This window comes from Glycine soja, chromosome 2 (assembly GCF_004193775.1).
Source record: "Glycine soja cultivar W05 chromosome 2, ASM419377v2, whole genome shotgun sequence".
In the NCBI taxonomy this organism is placed as follows: domain Eukaryota; kingdom Viridiplantae; phylum Streptophyta; class Magnoliopsida; order Fabales; family Fabaceae; genus Glycine; species Glycine soja.
In genome coordinates, this window is record NC_041003.1 from 21,316,453 (window position 1) to 21,343,810 (window position 27,358).

At 36.9% G+C, this 27,358-nt stretch overlaps 1 protein-coding gene across 3 annotated transcripts; it reads right to left on the bottom strand.

Moving 5' to 3' along the window:
- Nucleotides 1–1,367: 1,367 nt before the first annotated feature.
- Nucleotides 1,368–26,260, bottom strand: LOC114391424 (protein kinase and PP2C-like domain-containing protein). 3 transcript variants are annotated; one of them, XM_028352434.1, is made up of 12 exons: nucleotides 25,926–26,260; nucleotides 25,474–25,624; nucleotides 25,164–25,330; nucleotides 24,332–24,399; nucleotides 23,994–24,217; nucleotides 17,930–17,981; nucleotides 15,645–16,191; nucleotides 10,553–10,622; nucleotides 10,252–10,471; nucleotides 9,460–9,564; nucleotides 2,260–2,355; nucleotides 1,368–1,735 (listed from the first exon to the last, which is right to left on the bottom strand). In XM_028352434.1, the coding sequence occupies exons 1-12, from the start codon at nucleotides 26,038–26,040 to the stop codon at nucleotides 1,541–1,543; spliced, it is 2,010 nt and encodes a 669-aa protein (XP_028208235.1). In that variant the 5' UTR covers nucleotides 26,041–26,260; the 3' UTR covers nucleotides 1,368–1,540. The 3 variants fall into 3 exon arrangements, with proteins under 3 accessions (XP_028208235.1, XP_028208244.1, XP_028208251.1); XM_028352443.1 differs by having other exon boundaries at nucleotides 25,507–25,624; nucleotides 25,926–26,259; XM_028352450.1 differs by lacking the exon at nucleotides 25,474–25,624 and having other exon boundaries at nucleotides 25,926–26,258.
- Nucleotides 26,261–27,358: the final 1,098 nt, after the last annotated feature.

Below are 27,358 nucleotides of genomic sequence, written 5' to 3' on the forward strand. Positions count from 1 at the left end.
CATGATTTACAATATTCTCCAAATTAAAACCACACACTTTATACTATTGTTCAATGCAATGAATTATCATCCAAAAGGAAGACAGTGACTGAAGAATAACATAATAACACGTTTATATTTATTCAATAAAGGAATATAAGTACATACCAATTGTGACAAGTATCTTTTAATTTTTTCAAGGGTAAACTATATTTTTTGTCCCTAAATTTTTTGCTATTTATGATTTTGATTGATCCCTAAGTTTTTCGACAATAGGTCAACGTCCTCAAACTCTTTTTCAATCCAATGTTTAGTTATTTCCGTTTATTTTTGTCGTTAAGTGATAATGCAATATTATTTTTAATATTTTATTATGTTTTCTTTTTCTGGCGGCTAAAAAGCATAAGAAATTGCTTCATTAAGACACGGTAACCCAAATCAAGACCTCTCCTCTTTCCTATTTCTTTCCTCCAACTTTCACACTCAGTCCTTTGACACCCCAAATGGCAAAATGTTCATCCAGTCCTTCCTCCCTCTCAATCTCAAACTCCAACTTCATCTATTTTAATTGCATGCAATAAATTATCGGAGAGGGTTAAGTTCAATGATCCTTTTGGAGGCAATGCAGTTGTACAAAGGATCATGGGACCTTTGTTTTGGGGTTTGAAAAAGCTACTTCCTTTAGCTTTTTTTTTTTCTTTCTCTTCTATGCCTTGGCCACTTCAATTCACGTTCTTTCATTCTGATCTCAAACACCCATCTTTTTTGTTTCTTATTGTTTTAATCTATTACGTGCTCAAGCGGTTGGATTAGTGTTTATTGTTTGTTAATTTGAAGTTTATCTAATTGGTTTGTTGGGTTGCAGAAATCCACTCTTTTTACCTAAGGGTGTGTGTTTTTTCCGTGTTGTATATATTTGTAAGAAAGAAGATCCTCTTTGATCTTTTGATTTTGCTCGGTGATTCTATGGGGGGTGTATGATTAGTGCTCGTTAATTTGATGTTATGATCCAAAGGGGAGTTGCTGGTTGTTGTCACCATGAATCTTTTTGCAGGTTCTTTGAATCACATTTAGAAAATGCTCCATACACAAAACCCACATTCAAATTTCTTTAAATACTTTACATATTGTTACAAGAATAAGAAGCAGTCAAGATATCTAATTTAACATAATACAATTTGTGTTTTGGTGCTCAAATGGAAAGCATTCAAGTAATTATTCAACATGGAGCAATTTGTGACAATTAAAAGTCACCACAAAGTATTTAATTTTAAAAACATAATTTTTGGTTGTTTTAAACCGTCAGAAAAAGTAATAAAAGAAAATATTAATAAAAATAATGTCACATCATCAATGAATGGCCAAAATGAACAAAAACTACTAAAATATTGGACGGAAAAAGTTTGAAGACGTTGATTGATCATTGAAGAATTTAAGAAACAAAACCATAAATAACGAAAAGTTTAGAGACTAAAAACATAATTTATCTTTTATTATCCAATAAAGGAATATAAGTATGTGCTATTTGTGGCAAGTCTCAAAGAGCATGCAAGAAGGTATGCTAATAAATTCTCTCTGCTGTAGACACAGGACGTAAGAAAACAACGATAACTGTGATATTATCTTTGCTGCCTCGTTCCACTGCTTCAGTAGCTAACCTCTTGGAGCACATTCCAGGCTCTTTAACAGTATCTTTTATTATATTTATGACCTCCATACTGCTTATGGCATCCCACAGGCCATCGCTAGCCATGACCTAAATCAGCAACTCCATTATTAGTTTAATGAGGTGCAGAAAATGTTTCAAATAAGTATATCATAATCCCCCGGGTAATATGAGGGTGATACATATAACATAAACGTATAAAAAGCTTTCAAGCCTTGGTCTTAAGGGCACTTCAATAAAATAGAATTATTCAGGTACACCTAGTGAGTTAGGTTTAACTAAAAGAATGTTACTTAACAAAGCCCTTCAACCTTAGCTTTTGTCTTAAGGGTACTTCAATAAATTAGAATTATTCAGGTACAACTAGTCAGTTAGGTTTAACTAAAAGAATGTTACTTAACAATGCCCTTCAACCTTTGCAGTAAGTGCATCTTATTTTTCAAGATACTTCAAACTCTCGAAGCCTTTCAATACATATAATCGATAAGATTACAAATGCAATTATCATCTGTCAATTATCTGCGAACTTGCTTTGTCAAGATACTTCTAACTGAACTTATCTAAAGACCCAATGTACATAATGAATTTCATGCAAATAGCATAAAGTTCCTTACCAGAAATTCATCCTCTGGGCACAAGGTACTCTCAGTTATCTCAGGTTCTGCAGTTACAGCAGGCTTCAAATCATCATCACCAATAGAACGAGTAACCTGTGTAAAACGAGTTGGTTTTACTTGCATCAATATATAGTAAAACCTCAAATTTCCATTAATATCATTGTTAGTGCCTGATCATATTATTTTGTGAACACAAGATTATTTGTGTGCCAAAAGCTAAAACAAAGGGAACAAGAAAGAAAAAAGGACAGACATTATTGAACCAATTGGGGATCGTTATGTATCAGACCAGTAATGACTAGAGATAGCTCCCCTCTATAAGTAATACCAGAATGCGTGACTCAAGCATTAGAAGCAAAACCTAAAAGCAATTAATTATACAATTTATTTTCAGAAGGCACTCCTGACACTGTTCCAACTACCATCAGGAAACTAGTTGTTGAGAATCAGGAACAAATGTCAGTCATTAAAAATTGATTTGGTAGGATCTGATTTAGGGAAAACTTAATCTCCTAATTATGTGTAACTATTACTATCTGTCTATATAAACGAGCATCCTGCCGTGTACACAATTTTCACTCAACTTCCCTCTGTTTCTCTTATTTTACACTAGTCAAATGTACCAGTGACACTTTCAAGACCTTTAGGTACACTCCATGCTCAGATGTGCACTTAATGAAGCCTATTTGGCTAAGAAAGCTGTCAATTTTTTTGTTCCAAGCCCTTGGAGCTTGCTTAAGACCATATATTGCCTTTCTCAATCTGTATACCTTTTCTTCTTGTCCCAATTTCTCAAAGAGTGGCTGGTCCACATAAACCTCCTCATCTAGCTGTCCATTTAAGAAAGCAGACTTCACATCTAGTTTATGCATAGACCAACCTTTTATATTTGCAATTGCTACCACCAATCTCACTGTTTCTATTCTTGCCACAGGTGCATAGACCTCACCATAGTCAACTCCAGGTTTTCATAAGAACCCTTTTGCCACAAGTCTGGCCTCATTTGGATTTCACCTTCACTTTATAAACCCACTTCAGTGCTATGGGTTTCTTGTCAAGAGGCAGATTAACAAGTTCCCATGTTGAATTCTTCTCAATAGAATTCAACTCTTCTTCCATTGCATTGATCCATTTGGGGTAATGCATTGCTTCCTTAAAGCTTATTAAATCAGATTTAAAAAAACAGTGCATAATGCACCAATTCCCCTTCAGAATCAACTGCAGAATCTAGCACCACATCAAAATCATGTAAAGTTGATGGAATTTGCCTGGTCCTGTTAGATGTCTTAGACCACTAGCAGCACTTGTATTGGTTTCATGCTCATCATTACTGTTGAGATCTATTAGCATTCTGGTTGATCCATTCTCAGCTTCTGTGTTCCAATCCCAGCCTGTAGATTCATCAATCACAACATCTCTACTGATCACAGTTTGCTTATTTATTGGATCATACAACTTGTAACCACCAGTAGAGTGATATCCTACAAGAATCATCTGCTCTCCCTTGTCATCCAACTTTCTTCTCAATTCATCAGGCACATGTCTGAAGCATATAGAATCGAAAACTCTAAAGTGAGTCACATCTGGCTTGATACCTGTCCATGTCTCTTCTGGTGTCTTACCACTTAACCTTTTAGTTGCACTTTTGTTTAGTATGTAAACAGCAGTGAAAGTTGCTTCACCCCACAAATAATTAGGAACCTTTTTGCTCTTTAGCATGCTCCTCACCATATTCATAATGGTTATGTTCTTCCTCTTAGCAATGGCATTGAATAGTGTAGTACAGTCTGGTATTTATAGACCAGAAAAGTCAGTTATAACAAATAACTAACTCCTAACTAACTCACTTAGCTGAGAGTGCAGTTGAATACTAACTCTCTGTATATTACTCTAATACCCCCACCCCCCCTCTCATACTCAAGGTGGTTGTGACTTCGAAGAAGCCTCAATCACATTGGGTTTGGCCCTTAGAAAAGCAAATCTAGTTGGAGAAAGCGGCTGGTAAGGGCATCTGCCCATTGATCAAGTGCAGGAACATGCTGAACTATGAGCTGTTTGGTCAAAACTTTCTGACGAACAAAGAAAACATCAAGTTCCATATGCTTTGTTCAAGCATGAAGGACTAGATTGTGGGCAATGGCTACTGCACTTTGATTGTCACAGAAAACAATAGGAGTGCTGAAGGGAACTTTGAGTTCAGTCAACAAGGTCTGAATCCACAAAATTTCTGCAGCAATTTGGGCTAGGCTACGATATTCTGCCTCTGTACTAGATCTAGCAACAACTTGCTGCTTACAGCACCACCAAGATATGAGATTAGCACCAAAGTAGACAGCTGCACCAGAAGTTGACCTTCTGTCATCAACATCAGATGCCCAATCTGCATCACAAAGAGCTCTCATAGGATAGGTCTGATCCAGGTGCTGGTTTGAGATGAAGCCCATGTAAAACAGTGCCTTTTAAATACCTTAAAGTTCTCTTGATTGCAACCCAGTGGGATTCTAAGGGATTGGCCATAAATTGACAAACCTTGTTAACTGAATAGCTTATCGCAGGTCTAGTGATAGTTAAGTATTCAAGAGCACCTACCACAGATCTGTACAGAGTAGGGTCAGAAAACAGATCAAAGCCAATTTTTGTGAGTTTGCAACTTGAAGCCATAGGGGATGAGATAGGTTGAGTTTCTGTCATACTAGTTTTCTGCAACAAATCTCAGATATATTTTTGAGTGAGTAATAGTCACTTGTAAGGAAGAGTTTTGACTTCAATTCCAAGAAAATAATCCAGTGAACCAAGCTATTTGAGGGAAAACTTGGAATTTAGCTGAGAAGTGAGATGCTGAATCAGAGGGATAGAACTGCCAATAATGATAATATCATCCACATAAACAAGTAAACTGTGTGAGAGTTAGTCTTGTAGATGAAGAGTGAAGGATCACATTTGCTTGCAACAAACCCAAATAGAAGTAATGTAGACTGCAGTCTTTCAAACCACTGTCTAGGAGCCTGTTTAAGTCCATAGAGAGCTCTATTCAGTTTACATACCAAGTTAGAGTTGGAGTTCTGAAAACCTGGTGGTTGAGACATATAGACAATCTCATGAAGGAAACCATTAAGGAATGCATTATTGGCATCTAAATGAGCAAGAGACCACTGATTAGTGATACCCAAACTTAAAATGAGTCTGATGGTAACAGGTTTTACCCAAAATGAGTGTTTGGTGGTCTGTGAGGAGACGTAGAGTTAATAGAGGAGGATGTTTGCTTCTGGATTGATAGCTGGAATAGAAGTAACAGTAACTGGAAGAGATGGATCTGTGGGTTCGGTATTAGGGGACTGAACAGGACTGGATGGTAAACTAGAAGCTGGAATAGGTATGTCACTGTCAGACTGAACTGGCTGATGATTAGAAGAGGACTGTGCAGAAACAGAAGCAGATTGGCCAACATCAGGAGAATTAGAAGGAGGCTGTGAGGGATTTGGAGACTGAATGATAGGAATGGAATGAAATTGAAAAGGAATGGAGGAGGAAGTGGACTGACAGGGAGAAGTAGCAGTCTCAAACAAGTCAGCATAGGGAAACTTGGACTCATTGAAAATGATATCCTTAGAGTAAAAAATCTGCCTGTAGAAGACAAGCATTTATATCCTTTGTGAGAAGTAGAGTAACCCAAGAAAAGGCATTAAGTAGATCTAAAGTCTAGCTTGTGATTAGTAAAGGGAAACAAGCACATCCAAAGGTTTTGAGAAAAGTATAATCTGGAAACTTTTGTAACAGCATATGATAGGGTACTGAAAAATTTAGTGATGCTGTGGGTAGTCTGTTTATAAGATAGACAGCTGTGCAAAAGGCAAAAAATTTAAGTGGTAAGGAAGCATGATGCAATAATGTAAGACCAAGTTCTACAGTATGCCTGTGTTTTCTTTCAATGACCCCATTTTGATGATGGGTGTGAGGACAAATTAGTCTATGTTGAATGCCACAGCTAGCTAAAAAGGATGAAAATGGCCTAAACTCGCCTCCCCAATCAGTTTGAAGACTTTTAATTTTCGAATTAAACTGTAATTCTGCTATAGTCTTAAACTATTGAAAAACATTGAGGGTTTCAGATTTACTTTTGAGAAGATAAATTCAAGTGAAATGAGAACAAGCATCAACTAAAGTTATATAATAGAGAAATCCATTAGTTGAAGAGACATGAGAGGGTCCCATAGATCACTATAAACCAAATCAAGAGAAGTATACACAGATTCAGAAGAAGAGGAAGGAAGTTTGTGAGACTTTCCTACTGCTCAAGCTGAACAGAAATCAATCAGACTTTATTAGAAGTAGGTATTTGCCAATGTTGAAAAACTAATTGCAATACATGATGATTGGGATGTCCAAGTCTATCATGCCAAAGAGAGATGATCCTATTACATTGGTTTACAATGGGCTTGTCGACCTTATTACATGGATTAACATAGGGTTTTTTCAGAACTAGAAATACAAGCAAAACAAGAAGCAGCAGAAACTGGATGTTGGAGAAGCTGTAAAGGTCATCAGGACCAACATTACCTTGAAGTAAGCCTTCATTTGTAACCTAAGATTTCACAGCACAATAATTACAATGAAACTCAAAGAAAACACCATCATCTCCAGCATATTGACTAACACTAACAAGATTTTTAGTAATGTTAGGAACATGTAAGAGATGCTCAAGAGACGAAGAGATTTTGGTATTGTAAGGAGAAATAAAGGAGGAAGAACCAGAAGCAGCGATAGGCAAACCTTGACCATTTCCAACGAAGATCTGGTCAGGTCCTTCAAAGGATTCAATATTTTGAATATTTTGGGATTCTCCGGTCACATGAAATGAGGCACCTGAATCAGGGATCCAATTGGTAGCATTAGAGGTTGGAGTTGACTGAGAAGGAACATTAGTCAACATAGCACTAGGATTTGATTGAGTGTTAGGACTAGCAGATTTGTAATTGTTGTTGATCCAGACATTGGATGGGCGATTATCACTGCTCTGCTGCCAAGAATTAGGGCTATTCTAAGAGTGAGGTCTATAGTTCTGAGATGTAGGATCATGAAGCACAAGGGATGAGTTCAGTTGATAATTTCCATCAAACCGAAAACGACACACCGAAGTAGTGTGGCCATATTTAAAACACACCTGACACTGAAAATTTGCAAAGCAGCCACTGCCACAGCCTCGGCCACCATTACGATTAAAACGTCCACCAAAACCACCGCCACGGCTAACTAAAGCATGGAATCAATATGCTCCTAAAGCATGATCGGGCTTCCAACCGAAGCCAGAGAATTGAAAATCGCCTTGATCTGCAACAAGTACTAACGCATCGAGTTGCGGCCAAAGTGTCATTGATCGGAGCAGAGTTCGAAGCTGACATACGGTAGCTCGCGTTTGCTTATGAAAATAATCGTGAATCCACTCCCAGACTTCATACGAATGAGCTGATCCAAGAACTCGAGAAAGAATTGATGTAGAAAGCGTCGATTGCAGCCACATAAGAAGAACTTAATCATGTTGCTCCCACATTTCATACTCAGGATTTTCAATCCCAGCTTCACAATCTAATTCAGAGAGAATTGTAACAGAATTTGCGGATTAATGACAAGTCACTGAAGGCGATGGGATTTAATAACTGGCTCAACTTGTTGACACTAGAGAAGAAAGGTTTAATCATCAAGTTTGTGAGAAATGGAGTTAGGAAAAGAAGTGGAACGCGTTCTGTTGACGCCATGGAAGATCTCACCAAGCTCTTGATACCATATTAGAGTTGTAACAGAATCATAAAGAAGATAAGAGAGATATTTGAGAGAAATGAAAATGATATTAAGCCACTGAACAGTGTAGTACAGTCTGGTATTTATAGTCCAGAAAAGTCAGTTATAACAACTAACTAACTCCTAACTAACTTTTAACTAACTCACTTTAGCTGAGAGTGCAGTTGAATACTGCAACTCTCTGTATATTACTCTAATATTGACCATTGGTTGATTCATTGCTCATTCCCCCTTTCCACTTGGCTTTTCCTTTCCTGTTCCATCCACTTGCTCCTCTATTCTTGAAGTTGTTATGAGCCTGCAGAGCTTGTTCTTGAGCCTTCTCACCATTTTTCCCCTCATTGATTCTCTGTTTGTGTGCTTCAAGAGAGTTTTGCAGCTCCTCCACCTTCATTGAATCAAGATCCTTTGATTCCTCAATTGCCACTGCAACATGATCAAACCGAGGTGTCAAGGTTCTCAACATCTTGTCAACAACTTATTGATTGGTTAACCTTCTTTGCAGGCCTTCATTGCATTGACAAGCACTTGGAATTCGGTTGAAGTAATCAGCAATGGATTCTTGATCCGTCATACACAATAATTCATATTGCCTTCAAAGAGTTTGAAGCTTCACCTTCTTTGTATTGTCAGCCCCTCCATATGCTTTGTTCAGAATATCCCAGGCTTGATTTGCAGTTGTTGCTTTGGAGATTTTCCCAAAGATTCCAGCATCAACACACAGATGAATCAAAAGCTGAGCTTTAGAATCAAGCCACTTGAGAGTTCTTTGTGAGATGCCTTTTGTTCATCTGATGCATTTCTTCCCAATTCCTGAAACCCAATCTCGACAACTTCTTCCACATCTTGGAAGTCGAAGATTGCGTTCATCTTTACACACCAATCATCAAAGTTGTTTCCATTAAACATTGGTAGGTTTCCTGGAAAAACCCCACTTGAACCAGCCATGGTTCACTGCTCGGATTCTGCAGAATTCCACACAAGAGGAATGCACACGATCCAATAAACTCACACTGGATAGAGTTTTCATGCAGCAGAAAGCCTCACAGGTGTTGCATGCACACAGGGAAGAAACCACTAACACACTCAGAGAAAGAAAGATAGATGAGAAAAGGAAATGTAGTTTGTTATTGAAAACTCAGGTAGACACACACACTCTGATTTACACTTGTACATGTGTCCTTTTATATTGCACACACAATGACAGCAACTGATTTACCTAACTAACTGACTAATAACAGTATTAACTGTCATTTGAATTAACTAACAACAAAAATGATGATGATTTAGAAGAAAAAATGAGCTCAAATTCCAATTTCATAAAATGCACATGGAAGAAACAAATAAAACCAATCATTTCCAAATATATGATATGCACCATTGCAATCAATTTGAACAAACCTGAAGTGCAGGAAGACCAACCCTCCAAGTATCAACTTGCCAATGTACTTGGCCCCCCTGCCGAATAACACGCTCTCTCTCTTGAAGACAGCTTGCAACATGATCCTAATAATGTCAAGCTTTGATTAGTCTAAATGGAAATACATAAAGGAATATAATTAAAGAAGCTTTTACAGAAATATGCACATGAGAGCTTAAGATATAAATTTGACCATGAAACTTATTGGAATAAGCAAAAAAGAGCTTGTTTTGATAAGCTTTACCGAGAAACTTATTGAAATGAGTAAAAAAGAGATTATAAGAGTCATAATTTAATTTTTATGCTAAATATGTTTTTGATCCCTAATAAATACCCGAATTTTATGTTTGTTCACTAATAAATTTTTTCTTTGCATTGAGTTCCTAATAAAACAACAATTTTTGTTTTTTTCCCTTGGCACTTTTTTTAGTTCATGATAAATTAGTGAATTTCGTGCTTACTCCATGATAAATTTTTTCATTTGTTATTAGTCTTTTTTCAAAGGAACTAATAACAAATAAAAAAAACTATTAGGGAGCAAACACAAAATTCGTTAATTTATCAGGGACTGAAAAAAGTGTCAAGGACCAAAAATAATTTTTTTGTTTTATCATGGAGCAAAAACAAAGAAAAATTTACTAAGGAGCAAACACAAAATCTGGGTATTTATTAGGGATCATAGACGTATTTTAGCCTAATTTTTCTAAGTGTAAATAAGCTCACTATAAGCTCTTCCTCTAAGCACTAGCTAACAACAGTAATTTTTTGCTCACCTTACTTAGAGCAATTGGATTACCAGCACGACATAAGATTACCCTGCAATCACCAATGTTAGCAACAAATAGCTTGTTTCTGACTATAAGAATAGCAATTGCTGTACACCCAGGATGCCAATCCTTCTGGATACATCTGTTGGATTTGCGATAGGAATCAAGCTCTTTTCTGAAGGCAGCATCTGTCTTAATGAATGCTTCCGCTAGTGCATTAGCAGGACTGCTTTAACATGTTAAAAGAATTAAACTTTCAAAATGATAGGGCAAATGGGGATGGGAAAGGTTCTAGTATGAAATATACCTGCCCATGAAATCTGAAGTCTGCAAAACTGCTGGTACAGCTCTAGAAGAAAAGGCAGCAGCTGCTGCACCTGCATTAGTAACAATAATGCTTATTAAACTATAATATTACCATGAATTGTCATTAATCAAAATTATCTTCGTGTGCAATCATATTTATCAAAGTACATTACCAAAAATTATGCATCAGGATCCATTACCAAAGTTAGAAAGTTTATTAGTGTAGCTAAGAGTAGCAGTTCTCATTGCCCAGCTGGCAGATGTTAATACACGTGGCAAACAATTATTAGATAGATTCATTTTGATAAGTGATGTTCAGTTAGTTATAACTAATGCAGAGTTATGCTATTGTAACAGTAACAGACTTGTGATAAGATAACCCTCTCTCTCTTTATAAGTACCTTGTGTACACTCAGTGTGTGCTTGGTTCAACTTTTTTTTTTATCAGCAACGATAAATATATTAATAAAAGTACCAGAGGTACTAATTTACAAAGAAGCAAAAACCATCAGTCTCCTGGTTCCCCAATCAGACTATATGCAGTCTCTATAGGAACCAGAGACTGGGTAAGAATACATATTGTAGTTGCTACTAATAACTCTATCTGTCTAAGCTACCCCACTACTGAATAAAAGCTGCTGGTAAGTTTGACGACCAGTGATTAAAAGAAATCATAAAGTTCTCCTCAAAAGTCCTCAGCCATGTCCATAGGAGTAGAACAGCGTCCTCCAGTATTTTGTTACCATCAAAAGTTTGCTGTGAGAAAAGTATCTTATTTCTCTGCTGCCACACAGCCCAAGTGAGAGCCATCCACCAACACTTCCATCTATTTTGTCGGATTCCTTTAACCATAACTGCAGCATGTTGGGAGAAATGTTGCCTTGGGTACTGCGGACTAACCCCCAGAATGTTCACCCACGCCATAGATTCCCACCACAAAGGTAGGATTTTGTGGCAATGGAGAAACAAATGAGCTGCGTCCTCCTCAGTCCTCCTGCAAAATGGACAAGATGTGTCATCGAGTGCCACATTTCTCCTTGTCAAATTTGACTTAGTCGGCAATCTATCTCTAAAGAGTCTCCATGCGAAAACAGCAACCTTGGGTGGGATTTTTAATTTCCATAATTCTTCAAAATCCTGCACTTGATTATCTGCTGCAGCCTCCCCCCACATCTCAGCATATGCACTTTTAGTCGAATATGAACCACTCGGATCAGCTTTCCAAATCCACTCATCCATTCTGTTCCTCTGTATATGACAGTCATCCACGTCACATAGGAATCTAGCAGCCATGTCTAGTTCGCTATCAAACAAATGCCTCCTCCATTTGAAATTCCATTCCCAGCCCATATCCTTCTGCGCTCCCATATCCATAATTCTGTGGTTCTGCTGACAGGAGTTGAGATATAGTCTAGGATATCGTGCTACCAAAGCTGCATCCCCCTGAAGCCAGTTATCCTCCCAGAACAATATTTTATCACCTCTCCCCACTTTCCATGCTATGCCATCCCGAAACACATTTTGTATTGATGGCTGATGTAAAGCTAACTTCAAATCTCTCCACCATAAGGACGCATTTTTATCATATGGTGCTTCAGCAAGTCCCCTCCAGTCCCCGTACCTTGAAACCAGAACCTTTGCCCATAGCTCATCCTGACGATGAAATAACTCCCACTTCCATTTGCCTAGAAGTGCCAAGTTGAAGCTGGTGATGTCCTTGATTCCCAGACCACCCCTCTCTTTTGGAAGGCAAACAATCTCCCAATTGACCCAAGCAATCTTGTTGAGGTCACTTCCCCCGCCCCAAAGTAACCTACGCTGTATACGAACCAGTTTATCCACCACGATTTTGGGTACCCTGAAAAAAGAAAAGAAAAAGATTGGAATAGAGGTTAGGACTGACTTTATAAGCGTAACTCTCCCCCCAAACGAGACGTGTCGCTGTTTCCACTTCGCAAGTTTTCTCTCACATTTATTGATGATTGGGTCCCACAAGTGACAATTCCTTGGATTTGTCCCAATGGGCATCCCCAAGTAAACAAAAGGGATAGACAGTAGGCTACAATTCAAGTAATTGGCTGCTGTTTGCTGCCACTCCTCCGACACTCCAATTGCCCCAAATCTACTTTTCGCAAAGTTTATTTTGAGTCCTGACACCAATTCAAAAGTCCTCAAGATGGCTTTGAGTACCCGGACGTTCTCCATGGACACTTCACCAAAAAATATGGTGTCATCTGCATATTGAAGGATGCTAATGTCCACCTTTTCCTCACCAGCTGGAAACCCTGTATAAAGTCTCTTCTCAATAGCTACTCGCATAAGACCATTTATACCTTCCACCACAATATTAAATAGGAGGGGCGCGAGTGGATCTCCTTGCCTGAGACCCCTTGTGGGAGTAAACTCAGATGAAGGACTCCCATTCACCAAAACCGAGATAGACGCTGATGATAGACACCCTTCGATCCATCTGATCCATGTGGAACAAAATCCCATCCTTCTCATCATGTATGATAAGAAACTCCAAGAGACTGAGTCGTATGCCTTCTCATAAAAAAAAAGAAATTTTTATTTTTGCTATGAGAATTTTTATTTTTATTTTCTATAAAAAAAGAAATTATTTTTCCTAAAAAATGTTTTACCGACACACATGTTCAATATCTGTAACAGATTCAGAATTCAGTTTTGTCATATCATTTATAAGGGAGTATTCATTACTCGCAGTATTCTCTTTTTTACTATCTGTTAGTTATCTGATGTTCTAACCACTATATTTAGTAGTTTATTCTCTTTTTTACTATTTGTTAATTATCTGATGTTCTAACCACTATATTTAGTAGTTAGTCAGTTATCAGTTGTCAGTTTAGTTAGTTAGAGCCTAACAGCTTTGTGACAGCCGTCAACTAACTCGGGTTAGTTTACAGTTAGATTAGTTGGCAGTTATCAAACTATATGTTCATCCTTGTAATCTGCTTACATTTGGGTTGAACAATATCACTATCTCAATCTCAATCTTCTCTCTTTTCCTCTCTCAAATTCTCAATCCTTTTATCATTTAACAATAAGAATTTAGTTTTGCTACCTTCATGAGATTTTTAGATTTCAACTTAAAATCAATTGGCACTAAGTGAAGTTGTTCAACAGATATATAAGTTGCACCCCAAGAACTGTGGCAGGCGATGTGGGACTTCCTAACACCCCCCTCGACAGATGCCTGCCAATACAGGCGAGCCTACTAGAATAGACAAAAACTAAGATGGGCTATAGGCTCTGATACCATGTTAGATTTCAACTTAAAACCAATTGGCACTAAGTGAAGTTGTCTAACAGGCAATGTGGGACTTCCTAACACCACCCCCCTCCACAGATGCCTGCCAATACAGGCGAGCCTACTAGAATAGACAAGAACTAAGATGGGTTATAGGCTCTGATACCATGATAGAAATATCAACTTAAAACCAATTGACACTAAGGGCAGGGCATCAATCTCTATGGTGGAAAGATTTAAAACAAGCTGTCAATTCAGCACAACATGGAGATATAGTTTACAGCAACATGAGGTGGAAAATTGTAAGAGGTGATAAGGTCAGGCTTTGGGGAAGATAAATGGCATCAGCAGCAGCAACCTCTAGCTGAGAGGTATCCTAGATTGTACCAAATATCTACACAGCAAAACCAAACCATCAGACACATGGGCCAGCACATGCAGTCAGGTTGGGAGTGGTAGTTTCTGTGGAGAAGACCGCTGTTCGAAAATGAAATTGAGTCAGCAGTCAATTTTTTAAAGGACATCGAAGGTATACACATTCAGCGGCAAGGATCGGATGAATGGGAATGGTTAGGTGATCAAACAAGGGTATATTCCACTCGTAGTGCCTACAATCTGATTTTGGAAGCTTCTAAAGGGGGTCAGCAACAGGACTGGTGTAAGGAATTATGGAAGATTAAAATTCCTAGCAAAATTTCAGTTTTTGCTTGGAGGCTAATAGAAGATAGACTACCAACAAGGATGAATCTGCATAGGAGACAGGTGCAATTGCAGGATCTGCAATGTCCTTTCTGCAAAGAAGCTTTAGAGGAGGCATCTCATTTGTTCTTCCATTGCGTCTTTATCCAACCAATTTGGTGGGAATCGATGTCTTGGCTGAACTTACATACTGCCTTTCCTCTTGGACCTAAACAGAATTTTCTACAGCATATCTCTATCCAGGCAGCAGGTTTAAGGAATAAGAGATGGCGGTAACTTGGGCTATTTGGAAAACTAGAAACAGAGTTCTGTTTTCAAACGCAGAATTTGATGCTAACAGATTGTTCGATGAAGCTGTTTTCTGGACTTGGACTTGGCTTAGACATTTTGAGAAGCATTTCTCAACTCATCTCAATCAATGGGCAAGCAATATTAGTCAGAGTTTTATCATGTAATGGGTGTTACAATTAGAACAAAAGACATGTTCTCCTAATATCAAGAATACCTTAGTCTCGGTGTCTAGATATCAGGATGTATATCCTTATGTACTAGTACCTCTGGTACTTTTGATCATTGATATATATATATAATATATTTAGTTTTGCTGATCAAAAAAAAAAATATTAGTATACTAAACTCATAAAAACTACTAATATAACAACAACGAAGCCTTTTCCACCTCCCACTAAGTGGGATAAGCTCACATAAAACTATACTGGATTTGGAAACAAATGGAGAGGGAAAAAAAAAAGGGCTATCAACAATGTAATACAAGAAAAGCAGGAACTTCAATTTCAATCCTTAAGTTGCTTATTTTATTAGATAAACCAACTTATTATGCTCGGAAGTTTGATCAAGGTGCATGTAACTAGAATCGCAAAGAGATTCATGTACTGATTAGAATACTATTTAAATTCTTCTTGATTTCCTACAACTTTTCAACATATTAAGCACTGCATTTTTCTTCTACAATGGTGCCCAAGCATAGCATAAAGAATTCCTCATCATAAACGAGATAAATAGTAAAATGTTTTCAAGCTATAGCAGTAATTACAATCTATTTTTTCTTAAATTAGGATCATAAAAAATGTAGATATTTGATATATAACTAATATATTATACATACCCCTATGGCCATCAAAGATACCAAAAGCATAGGCATCCTTTTCATCACAAATATGGGGAAGAATGAAATGTGTATCCTCCATAGTCTCCCTTCTCCCACAGGTAGCATAAGATCCCCAAGACATTGTTGGGTGGTATGCTGAAGGCTTGTCAGAAGACTCGCACCTAGTTATCAAACCAGAATCATTTGCACTAGAGGCACTCCTGGCCAAAAGTTCGCCACGAGTGAACCAGCTAAAACTCTCTTGATAAGCCTTAAAGTGATCAGTCTTGCCCGCAGGTTGAACAACATGCAAGTTATAAGGTCTGATATGAATATCTTCTGCCTTCTTTAACTTACCATGCTCCATAACTAAATCAAGTTCCTCAACAATGTCATCAAAAGCAGGTCTGTTATTAGGATCTGCATCCCAGCATTTTTTAATCATTGATAATAATCTTGACGGTATACCCAAGTCCTCGGCAGCAAGGACAGGCCGTAATCCATCAGAAACGACAGCTGCTGTTAATTGCTGCTCAGTATAGTTCATCTCAAGCACTGTGTGAGCCTGTCATCCGTAAACATTGATTAATATTATCATCATACATTTAAAAAAGAAAAGTAAATATAGCCAAGTAAAACAAGCAAACCTCCAACAAAATAATTACTAAGGGCATGCTTGGATAAATTTCTCCAGAGCTTCTAGGAGAAGAAAATAAGAAAAAAATGAAATAAGCTTCTCCAAAAGCTAAATAAGCTAGGGTACCCCGTAAGGGCAATAACTATCTGAGGAAAGCGCAACTAAGGCCCTCTTTAAGAGAGAGAGAAAGCTAACCCTTAGATTCGAGAATAGGAAACTAGTAGTAAGGGTATTGCACTTTAAGAGAAGTGGAACTCACTCAAATAGAGAGTCTAGCCTCATGGATCAAGAGCTAGTATAACAAAGAGGCTTTCAATTCCCCAAAGCAAGTGGGAAAGAAAACTCATTTCCATGAGCATTAAACTCATGTATGGTCTTCACCGCTTGGGAACCACAAAGCTGCTCGATCACACTCTCAACTCATTTTGCTGTCATAGGATCAAATGATGGAGCAATCCCAATTGTGGGATCAGACGATTTTTCTATCCTACTCAAACCAATATATCTTTTAAAAAATCAAACAAACTTGACTCATTTTTGGTTGACCTGTCAAACTAAAGCCCTAAACTCATTCATTTCGGCACTCTTGATCTTCTTTCTGCTCCTCTGCAAACAAAAGTTCCAAACCGATTGGTTCTTCTGCTTCTGGGTTCGGCACTCCACACTTCTCCGCACCTCATCTTGGTTTTATTCTGCTACTGGGTTCAACACTTGGTTTATTTGCTTATGGGTTCAACTATTTGTTTTGGTTTGGTTGCGGCTCAGGACCTAGGGTTCAAGTTTCTAATTTCTGTTGGGTTCCACTGCTTCTCTAATGTGTTCTTCGGTTCATAATGTCTTTAAGTGGTAAAAGAAGCTAGGGAGGGTGTTATGATATAAGGAGATGGGACAGTTACTTAACAAAGTTAGACTATTAATAAGTTAGTTAGTTAGTTAGAGGGGTTTATTAGATATAAATAGGGGAAGAAGGATAGGGGAGATTCAGATTTTGGATCATTTCATTTGTAATTGAGCATTAGCTCTTTGTGAAAGAAGAAATCCTTTGTGAAGGGGAAACCCTTGGAGGAGAGTTATCTCTCCTATTTTCTGTTCTTTTACAATCAAGAAATTCCATCTTTCTTTTGCTTTCTTCTTTTTTCTAACTTGGGTTCCTAACAGAGGGTAATGAGGTTCAGGTTTTGCAAGAGTTGGAAGCAGCTCTGTTGATGTTGTTCGTGGTGGTTCAAAATTTGGAATTGTTGTTACTTAGTTTGTGGCTGTTAGTATACTAAGGTTATTTTTCCTTATTTCTCTTATTTTTTATGCATATATATGAGTTCAAATATAATTTTGCATTTTAGGTAGGATTTGTGTTACAATTACACCATTTTCATGTTTCTCTAACCTTTCCAGACCTGTCGGTAGGATCTTGATTTTGACTAGCTTGGCAAAAAATTTAAAAAAACAAAATCCTATTTGATTTTTGCTAATTATAATATATATATACTCCTCATTGATAAGCCAGAGTTCCATTGATTCAAAACTGTATAGGAAAAGTTTTTCTGTCTTCATAAAAAAAAAAAACATGTTTGGAAACTAATGTCCATACTTCATCTCATTTATAGAACCAGTAATACTCCATATACAGGCAATAAATTCAAACTACACATAAGATAGTTAGACTGACCTGCGCTTCTGTACGAAGATCAGTGTATGGCACAACACCAGTTAGGAGTTCACTGCAGCAGGTCCAATAGAAGTTTTCAAATTCACAAAGCAAAAATTAAATTGAAGAATTTTATTTATACATGCTTTGTTAAAACCCATGAGAAAAAAGGCAAATGAGAAGAAAGAGAGAGAATGGTTGATTGAATGACAGATTCCAAAGGAGAGAATTTTCCTGCCAATGGCATCCCCTTCAGTAAATAGCCACTGCTCAGTTCTAAAATCTGAAACTTTGAATGAAAACCTCTTCTACCCATCTACTATTTACCTAGGTCCCTGCTGCTGACAACTTCAACCATCTAACCAACTTAACAACATTAGCAGCTGATAGAGGGGGAAATAGATGGGGAAAGGTGTATGTTAGAAAATACCCTTGGAAGAGTTAGTTAGAGAGCTGTCAGTTGTAGGACAGCTAAGATAATTGTTAGTTAGTTATAACTAACTGTTACTTGGTTATAACCAACTGTTAGTTAGTTTGTTATAACCAATTGTGGTTAGATAAGAGGCTATAAATAGCTGTGGAAGGGGTTAGTTACAGGTTGAACAGAAATTGAGAAGAGAATAGGAGGGTGATAAGACCTCGAATCCATCAGAGTGTGCAGTCCTTGAGTTGTAGCATTCTAATTCAAATAAAACAAATTTCCCTGTTCTGGTCCAGTTCTATCAACTAGAATCAGAGCTCCGATCTTGGAGCGTAGAATCATTAATGGTGACAAAGGCAAACGCAAGAATGGAGACACGCATGGAAGCTATGGAGAAAGCGATGGAGGAGAATCGCGAAGCGGTGGAATTGCAGCTGAGCTCGATCGAAGGGATGATCCAAAGGTTGGCCGGGCACAATTAACGATCGGAGGGGATGAAGGTACGGCAGGGCACAACGGCAACCGGTGGAGGAATTTAGAATTGCCCATATTCAACGGTGAGGATCCAATGGACTGGTTGACCAAGATTGAGCAATATTTTTGGTTACGAGCAGTTAGGGAAGAGGACAAGCTGGAAGCGGTGATGATCGCGATGGAGGGGAAGCTTTGGGTTGGTTCCAATGGTGGGAATCTTGGAATCCAAATCATTCTTGGGATGGGTTCAACATTGTTGTCACTCAAAGGTTTCAGGCTTCAAGCTTGGGAAATCTTTTAAAGTGCTGTTGGCACTGCAACAAGAAGAGACAGTGTCGGGATTCATCGATCAATTTGAGAAGTGCGTTGGAATGGTGAAGGGGTTGGAGGAGCCATTTCTGGTGGAAGTGTTTCTCAAGGGGTTAAAGGAAGAGATTAGCACAAAAGTAAGGCTTCATGAGTCAAAGAACTTGATGGAAGCCATGGTTAAGGCTCGAAAAGTGGAGGATAAGAACAAAATTTTAGGGAAGTTACGCGTGGGTAATGGGAGGGGGAGTAATTTGCAGAAACTGTTCATTCAAGGCAGAAGGGGGTAAGAGATTGGCAGCCAGCAAACAATAAGGTGACTGACCTTCAGAATGTTGTAAAAACAGGGACAAGAGGCTGAAAAGGTAGAAGGACGTTCCACAATTTGTCTACTGTGGAGGTAAATGAAAAGATGAGGAAGGGAGAGTGTTTCACATGCGAGGAAAAGTATAATCCTACATGTGTGCAAAAATAGACAGTTTAGATTGATGATTATGGAAGAGGAGGAAGAAGGAGATTCTAGGAGCCCACAAGGGGAGGATAAAGAAGAGATGGGGGAGTTTCACCAATTATCCCGGCATAGTATTGGGGTTTTTACCACCCGGAAATCTCTTAAGTTGTGGGGAAAAATTAAGAATAAAAAGGTGATTGTGCTAATTGATTGTAGAATCACTCATAACTTCATACCACTAAAGTTAGTTAAGGGGCTAAGGTTGGAGGTAACCCCTACAGGCTTATATTCTGTAGAAGTGGGAGATGGACACAAGGTTAGGTGTCAAGGAATGTGTAGATCCTTGCCTATTGATTTGCAAGATTTACAATTCACAAAGAATTGTTATTTGTTTAAATTGGGTGGTGTGGATTTAGTGTTAGGAATGGAATGGCTGGCTGGATTGGGGGCCATTGAGGCCAATTTTGAGAAGTTGACATTAATAGTGCCAGTGCAGAATAGAAAAGTCTTATTGAGAGCTGAACCAAAGTTGATAAAAGCTGCCATTAGCATGAAAATGATCAAGGGGACCATACTGGAATCTGACCAAGGGTTTATGGTGGAAGTAAAACGGGTGAAGGAGAAAAGGGAAGGGAAGCAGTTCCTAACCTGGTGGTATAGCTGCTGACACAGTTTGAACAAGTTTTTCAGGAACCTCAAGGGCTACCACCTCATCGAGAAAGAGATCATGCCATCACTATCCAAGAGGGAACCAAGATCCCCAACTTAAGGCCCTACAAATACCCACATTATCAGAAGGATGAAATTGAAAAGATGGTAAGAGACATGTTAACTGTTGGAATTATTAGAACTAGTACTAGTCCATATGCTAGTCCAGTTATTTTAGTTAAGAAAAAAGATGGTAGTTGGAGATTCTGTGTATCCCTTGGCCATTCGAGCATTTTGTGATGCTGATTGGGCGTCTGATGTAGATGACAGGCGCTCCACCTCAAGGACTGCCATTTTTCATGGTCCAAACTTAGTCTCTGTGGTCTCGCAAACAAAAGGTTACTGCCAGGTCTAGTACTGAAGTTGAATATCGTAGCATTGCTCAAACTTCCACTGAATTGACTTGGATTTATACTCTGCTGACAAAGTTACAAGTTTCTTTCACTACTCCAATAATATTTTGTGATAATCAGAGTGTTGTTTCTATTGCTCACAATCCAATTTTTCACAGTCGAACAAAACACATGGAGATTGATGTGTTTTTTGTGAGAGAGAAGATTTTGGTCAAGCAGCTCTCAATTGTTCATATTCCAGCTCTGGATCAGTGGGCTGATATTCTAACTAAACCCCTGTCTGCATCAAGATTTGAGGCTCTGAGAGACAAACTCAATGTGAAGAGTATTTCCAGTAAAAACTCTCCCCCTTGAGTTTGAGGGGGGTATCATTATATGTCAATGTATAACAGTGAAAACAGTTTTGTATTTTGTCTATAAGGGTTGTTAGTCTTTGCTAACAGCACCCATTCTGTATTTTGTATTCTGTACTGAATATCTACTGTAAGGGCTGCTAGCTTTTGCTAACAGCACCCATTTCGTGGTAGTTAGTAATTCAGGGAGTACAAGGGCTTCTCTAGAGTTAGGTAGCTAGCTGTTAGAGTTAGTTAGCTTTTTGTTAGAGTTAGTTATAGTTAGTTCTGCTGTATAGAGGTTTATAAATACCTGGATTGTAACTATCTCTAACTTGGTTTATAAATACCTCGAAGAAGCTACTCATGCCTTTGAAGAGCTTAAGGCAGCAATGAGGAGGCTTCTTATTCTGGCACTACCAGATTTCTCTAAAAATTTTATCATGGAAACTGATGCATTAGGAACTGGGCTAGGGGCAGTTTTATTGTAGGAAGAGAAACCTTTAGCTTTTTGGAGCAAGGCTCTGTCAGACAGGGCTCAAGTCAAGTCAATATATGAGAGGGAACTGATGGTAGTGGTGTTAGCAGTGAAGAAATGGAGGCATTATCTGCTAGGAAACAAATTTTTAATTAGGACTGATCAAAGGAGCTTGAAGTTCCAAAATGAGCAGAAGCTTATGAGCGAAGAACAGTTCAAGTGGGCTACTAAATATATTGGTTATGATTTTGACATTCAGTATAGACCAAGCAAGGAGAATATAGTGGTTGATGCACTATCCAAACAGTTTTCATTTTCAGCAATTTCGTTGGTGCAAGAGAGGAATGGGTTGATTGGGAGAAAGAAATACAAGCTGATCCTCAATTATATGGAATTTATCAAGGGGTTCTAACTAAAAAAGAAGAGAAGCCTGGATATACCATTCATAGAGGTAAACTATACTTCAAGGATAGACTAGTTTTGTCAAGAAATTCCACTAGAATCCCTCTACTTTTGAAAGAATTGCATGATTCCCTTTTGGGAGGACATTCGGGGTTTTTTAGAACCTTCAAGAGGGTGGCTAATGTGGTGTTTTGGCAAGGAATCAAGAAAACTATAAGGGACTATGTTGCTGCATGTGAAATCTGTCAGAGAAATAAGGCTAATACACTAGCTCCTGCAGGGTTGCTGCAGCCCCTACCTATTCCAACTAAGGTATGGACTGATATCTCAATGGATTTCGTTGGAGGTTTACCAAAGGCTTAAGGTAAAGACACTATCTTAGTGGTAGTGGATATGCTGACTAAGTATGCTCATTATTTTGCATTAAGTCATCCTTATACAGCTAAGGAAGTAGTTCGAGTTATTCATTAAAGTGGTGAGACTGCATGGGTTTCCAGCCTTGATAGTCTCTAACAGAGACAGACTTTTTATGAGCCTCTTTTGGAAGGAGTTGTTCAAGAAAGCAGGCACTCAATTGAGGATGAGTACTGCCTATCATCCTCAAACAGATGGGCAGACGGAAGTAGCTAATCGATGCTTAGAAGCGCATTTGAGGTGTTTAATTGGAACCAAACCAAAAGAGTGGCCTAACCACTTGGCTTGGGCTGAATTCTAGTTCAATTCAAATTTCAATATCTCTGCCAAGATTTCTCCTTTTAAAGCTTTGTATGGACAGAAACCTCCACTGTTAGTTAAAGGAGCTGACATTCCTTCCAAATTGGAAGAGGTAAGTTGAGTCCAAATGAGAAGCTGAGTCCACGATTTTATGGACCCTACAAGGTGATACAAAGAATTGGGGAGGTCGCTTATAAACTGGAACTTCCAGAGGGAAGCAAGACACATCCAGTGCTTCATGTATCCCTGCTCAAGAAAGCAATTAAACCCACTTGTTCCCCTCAATCATTACCAACAGCCCTGAATGAAAATTGGGAACAGTAGGTCCAACCAGAGAAGGTCATGCAGAGCAGAATTTCAGAAGATGGCTGAAAGGAGGTTCATATCAAATGGCAAGATTTACCCCACCATGAAGATAGCTGGAAACTTGTTGACGAAGTACAAACTGTTTTTCCTCAATTTGACCTTGAGGACAAGGTCCATCTTGAAGGGGGGGGGTTGATAGAGGGGGAAATAGATGGGGAAAGGTGTATGTTAGAAAATACCCTTGGAAGAGTTAGTTAGAGACCTGTCAATTGTAGGACAGCTGATACCTGTTAGTTAGTTAGTTATAACCAATTGTTGTTAGATAAGAGGCTATAAATAGCTGTAGAAGGGGTTAGTTGTGGATTGAACAGAAATTGAGAAGAGAATAGGAGGGTGATGAGACCTCAAATCCATCAAAGTGTGTAATCCTTGAGTTGTAGCATTCTAATTCAAATAAAAGGAATTTCCCTGTTCTGGTCCAGTTCTATCAGCAGCCTAACTAATTCTTTAATTATTCCAATTTGTCTCACTTTTCTTGTCCTTTTTCTTCCTCCAATTGTACATGGGGTTTACTTTTCATTCTTCTGGATCTCATCATGCTCATATTATAACAGCACTGAACCACCAGCTTATGTGATAAAATAATGACCAGTGTATATGGTAAGTGTTAGATGAAACAAATAGTTAGTAAATCAAGCTGCCTACCTTCTACAAAATTAAGGTTGACAAGCAAAAAACAATTTCCTAAAGAAGATATGTATAGTGTATGTTACTGTTTACAAGAATATCTCTATTTGAGAAAGGAAGAAACAAAAGAAATGGATAATAGTCCATCTGCAGATTTGCTTGACTGTCCATTGCTTTACAAACGAAAGACAAAGAAAAGATATGTTGGTAGATTCCAAGTTGCAACTCTAAAATGTATTTTCAAACATAAAACTTGAAACCAATCTAATCAACTCAGAAACCAAAAATAGCACACTGCATCAAGGTAACATTGTTGCAACTTGTTCCTCATATGGTATAAGGTATATAATTAACAGCATCAAATATATGATTACAATACATTCATTAAAGGTCGACTTTTCTTACAAAACCAAAAACAAACATGAATTGAAGAAACAAATATTATATTCTTACTTGATTGATATCCCAAAACTGTATACATCTGACTTTTCTGTATGTAACTCTTTTCTTAATATTTCAGGTGCCATGTAAATGAGTGTTCCAACCATATTCTTTTTGTGGAAACCACCAGTAGGCTTTCCAGAAGACTTCCAATTCTCAGTAGAAACTCTCTTAAGATCATTCTTGTATTCTGCCAAACCAAAATCTGTGAGGTGTGGACAAAGGTTTTTGTCAAGCTGCATCACAGATTCACAAGATTAGTAAGGTGATACATACATGGAGTACAATATATCAAATATAAAAGATGCTTCTAAACAACCATTAAACCAAAAGATTTGGGAGACATTTACAAGAATATTTGCCGGTTTCACATCTCTATGCACAATCCCGAGGTTATGCAGATATTGCAAAGCCTTTGCTGGAGAAAGGAAGTTGAAGGAAAGGGGAAAAATTTGTCAAACACTTTATTTTCTTTTCCTTTTGGATAAAACTGTCAATCACTTTATATAACTTCCAAAATTTCCCTACATAATTGGAGTAGGTAAAATGAAATGGTTAAAGAATTGAAGGAAAAGAATTCCTAGTTGATTTTTGGAATTCTTCTAAATTTCACAACAGCTTATTTGGAGTTCTTTTTGGCATCTTAATTTTAACTTAACAACTTGGAAATAATGCTTTAATACCAAAATAACCATTCAAAATTTCTAAAATAACATTGTAAATTATTTTTCAAATGTAATCATAATCTAACTCTGCCCATGGTCTCATAGCCAGTCCCAAATCCAATTAAAGGGAAAGGGTTGTGATAAGCCCTCAATTATTAACATAAAACTTGTTGAAACCCCAAACAATCAATTAATCTATCATGGTATCACTATCATGTGTAGCAGTTTAAGATGGTTGAAACATCAAAAGATATGCAGATACATACAGATAGTTTGTGACAATATCCTTCAATATGTAAATGAACTTTTGTTCATAGTCCAAGAAAGTCAATTTCTTGCTTTATAGTAAAAGATATACTCATTTAAGCAGACCATAATGTTTATACTCCGCAATTCTGTCCGGGGTTCTAAATCTATACAACTTGATTTGACCAAACCAGTGAAACAATAGTTAACAGTTCATTTGCAGAATATGTTAGAAAAAGTACACCTAAGCCAAGTATAATCACAATTATACCTAACTGCATTGCTATCATAAGTGCATCGTTCAGAGTTGGGATCCACTCTTCCACATGTAACTTTTGTGCTAGATTTGGAGATTCAAATAACTTGAAGAAAAACATGTAATTGGGCGGTTTTGCATGGGCCGCAATCGGTGTTGCTATTCCTGGATGATCTAACTTGCTACATAATTAAAACAACAACAACAAAAAACAGTAAACCTTAAAACTCACAAGACTCCACATAATTAGCCTTCAGCATATCAAAACATTAATGAAAACACTAATTTCATTAGAAAATGTGCAAATAAACATGTAAAGAACTACATTAAAAGAGAGGCAGTAGATAGAGAGAGAGACCACAACAATTGCAATTCTTTATGAAACTTATTAATGTCTTCTGAAGTTGACAAGATGGGTTTCTTCACAGCAACCCTCGTGCCATCCAAAGTCCCTTCATAAACAACACTCTCAGACCCTATACCATTACCACCACCAACCAAAGTTTCAATATCAATAACCCTCTTCCATAGAAAAATAACCTCAAATATTAACTACCAACAAATACAATATATAAAATTAAAAACTAAGAAGTTGGAATGGAATTTAAGGGTTGAAGGGAGAAGGGGGAGGAGAGGCCGTGAGTTCGAATCTCCTACTAACATTCTAACAAAATTAACAACTAAAAAGAATAAAAAATAAAATAAAAACTAAGAATTGGGAAGCAGAAAAAAATAAATACAAATTGAAAATCGGAGAAGGGTTTTGGGTTTGTTTACCTCGGGCAATAGGAGAGAGAAGGGTATAAGAAGAGGGAGGGAGATGAAGGGGAATAGAGGGGCTGGTGCAGCAACCCCTAATGCACGTGTTAGGCTCCAGAATCTCTATTCCCATTGTTCTTGTGTGGTTGCAGAAGAAGAATATGAAAATGAAGATAGACACGACGCAACACGGGAATTATAGTGCAGCAGAAGAGTGCGTATGGTACTACGGTATATCATGTGTTCAATTTTTAGCGATGGAAATTTCGTGTCGCTGGATGTTATGTTACTCGAGTTTTGGCCGTTTCATGCGGACGTTCCTGGCAGCTGCGGAGCACAAAAGAAATGGACCCCGCCTTGATTGGTCCCATCCCATTACATATGATTTGGAACGCCTTTTTTACCAAAAAAAAAGAAAAAAAGGGTAAAATTTTATCGAATGGAATATATTTTAAAAAATACTCAAAACCGGATAAATCTTAATAGGTATTACTATTTTTAATTCAATAACATATGTTAGAACTTTTTATTTTTTTTAACTGAAGTAGTAGATTATTTATAACTTCAGTTCAAGTATTTTTTTTTATGACTTTAAAATTGTAATTTTTTTTAATTGAAGTCATAAAATTATTTACTATTTTATTAATTAACGATTTTTTTTATTTTACAACTTTAAAGTAATAAAACTTTTTTTAAAAAATTTTAAAGGTTTACAACTTCAAAGTGGTAAACCTATTTTTTTAGTTTTTGTTTTAAATTTAAAATTGTTTAGGGTGTTATTTTTATTTTAAATAAAAAAATAAAAAAATTATATTTAAATATATAATAAATAATATTAAGTTGACTTATTTATTAGTATATTTTTTATGATTTTATTTGATATGTTATTAATTTATTTTAATATTTTATTATTTAAAACATGTTATATATATTTTTAATATAGTTTAATTTTTTATGTATTTTTATTGATAGATTAAAATAATCTATAAAAATACATATATAAAAATAATCTATCAATAAAAATACATAAAAAAATTAAACTATATTAAAAATATATATAAGATGTTTTAAATAATAAAACATTAAAATAAATTAATAACATATCAAATAAAATCATAAAAAATATACTAATAAATAAGTCAACTTAATATTATTTATTATATATTTACATATATTTTTTTAATTTTTTATTTAAAATAAAAATAAAATCATAAACAATTGTAAATTTAAAACAAAAACTAAAAAAAAACAAGTTTACGAATTTTGTCGTAAACCTTTGAAAAATTAAAAAAAAGGTTTTAAAAGTCGTAAAACAAAAAAAATTGTAAATTAACGAAATCGTAAATAATTTTACGACTTCACTTGAAAAAATTATGACTTTAAAGTCGAAAAAAAATATTCGAACTAAAATCGTAAATAATTTTACGACTTTAGTTCAAAAAATAAAAATA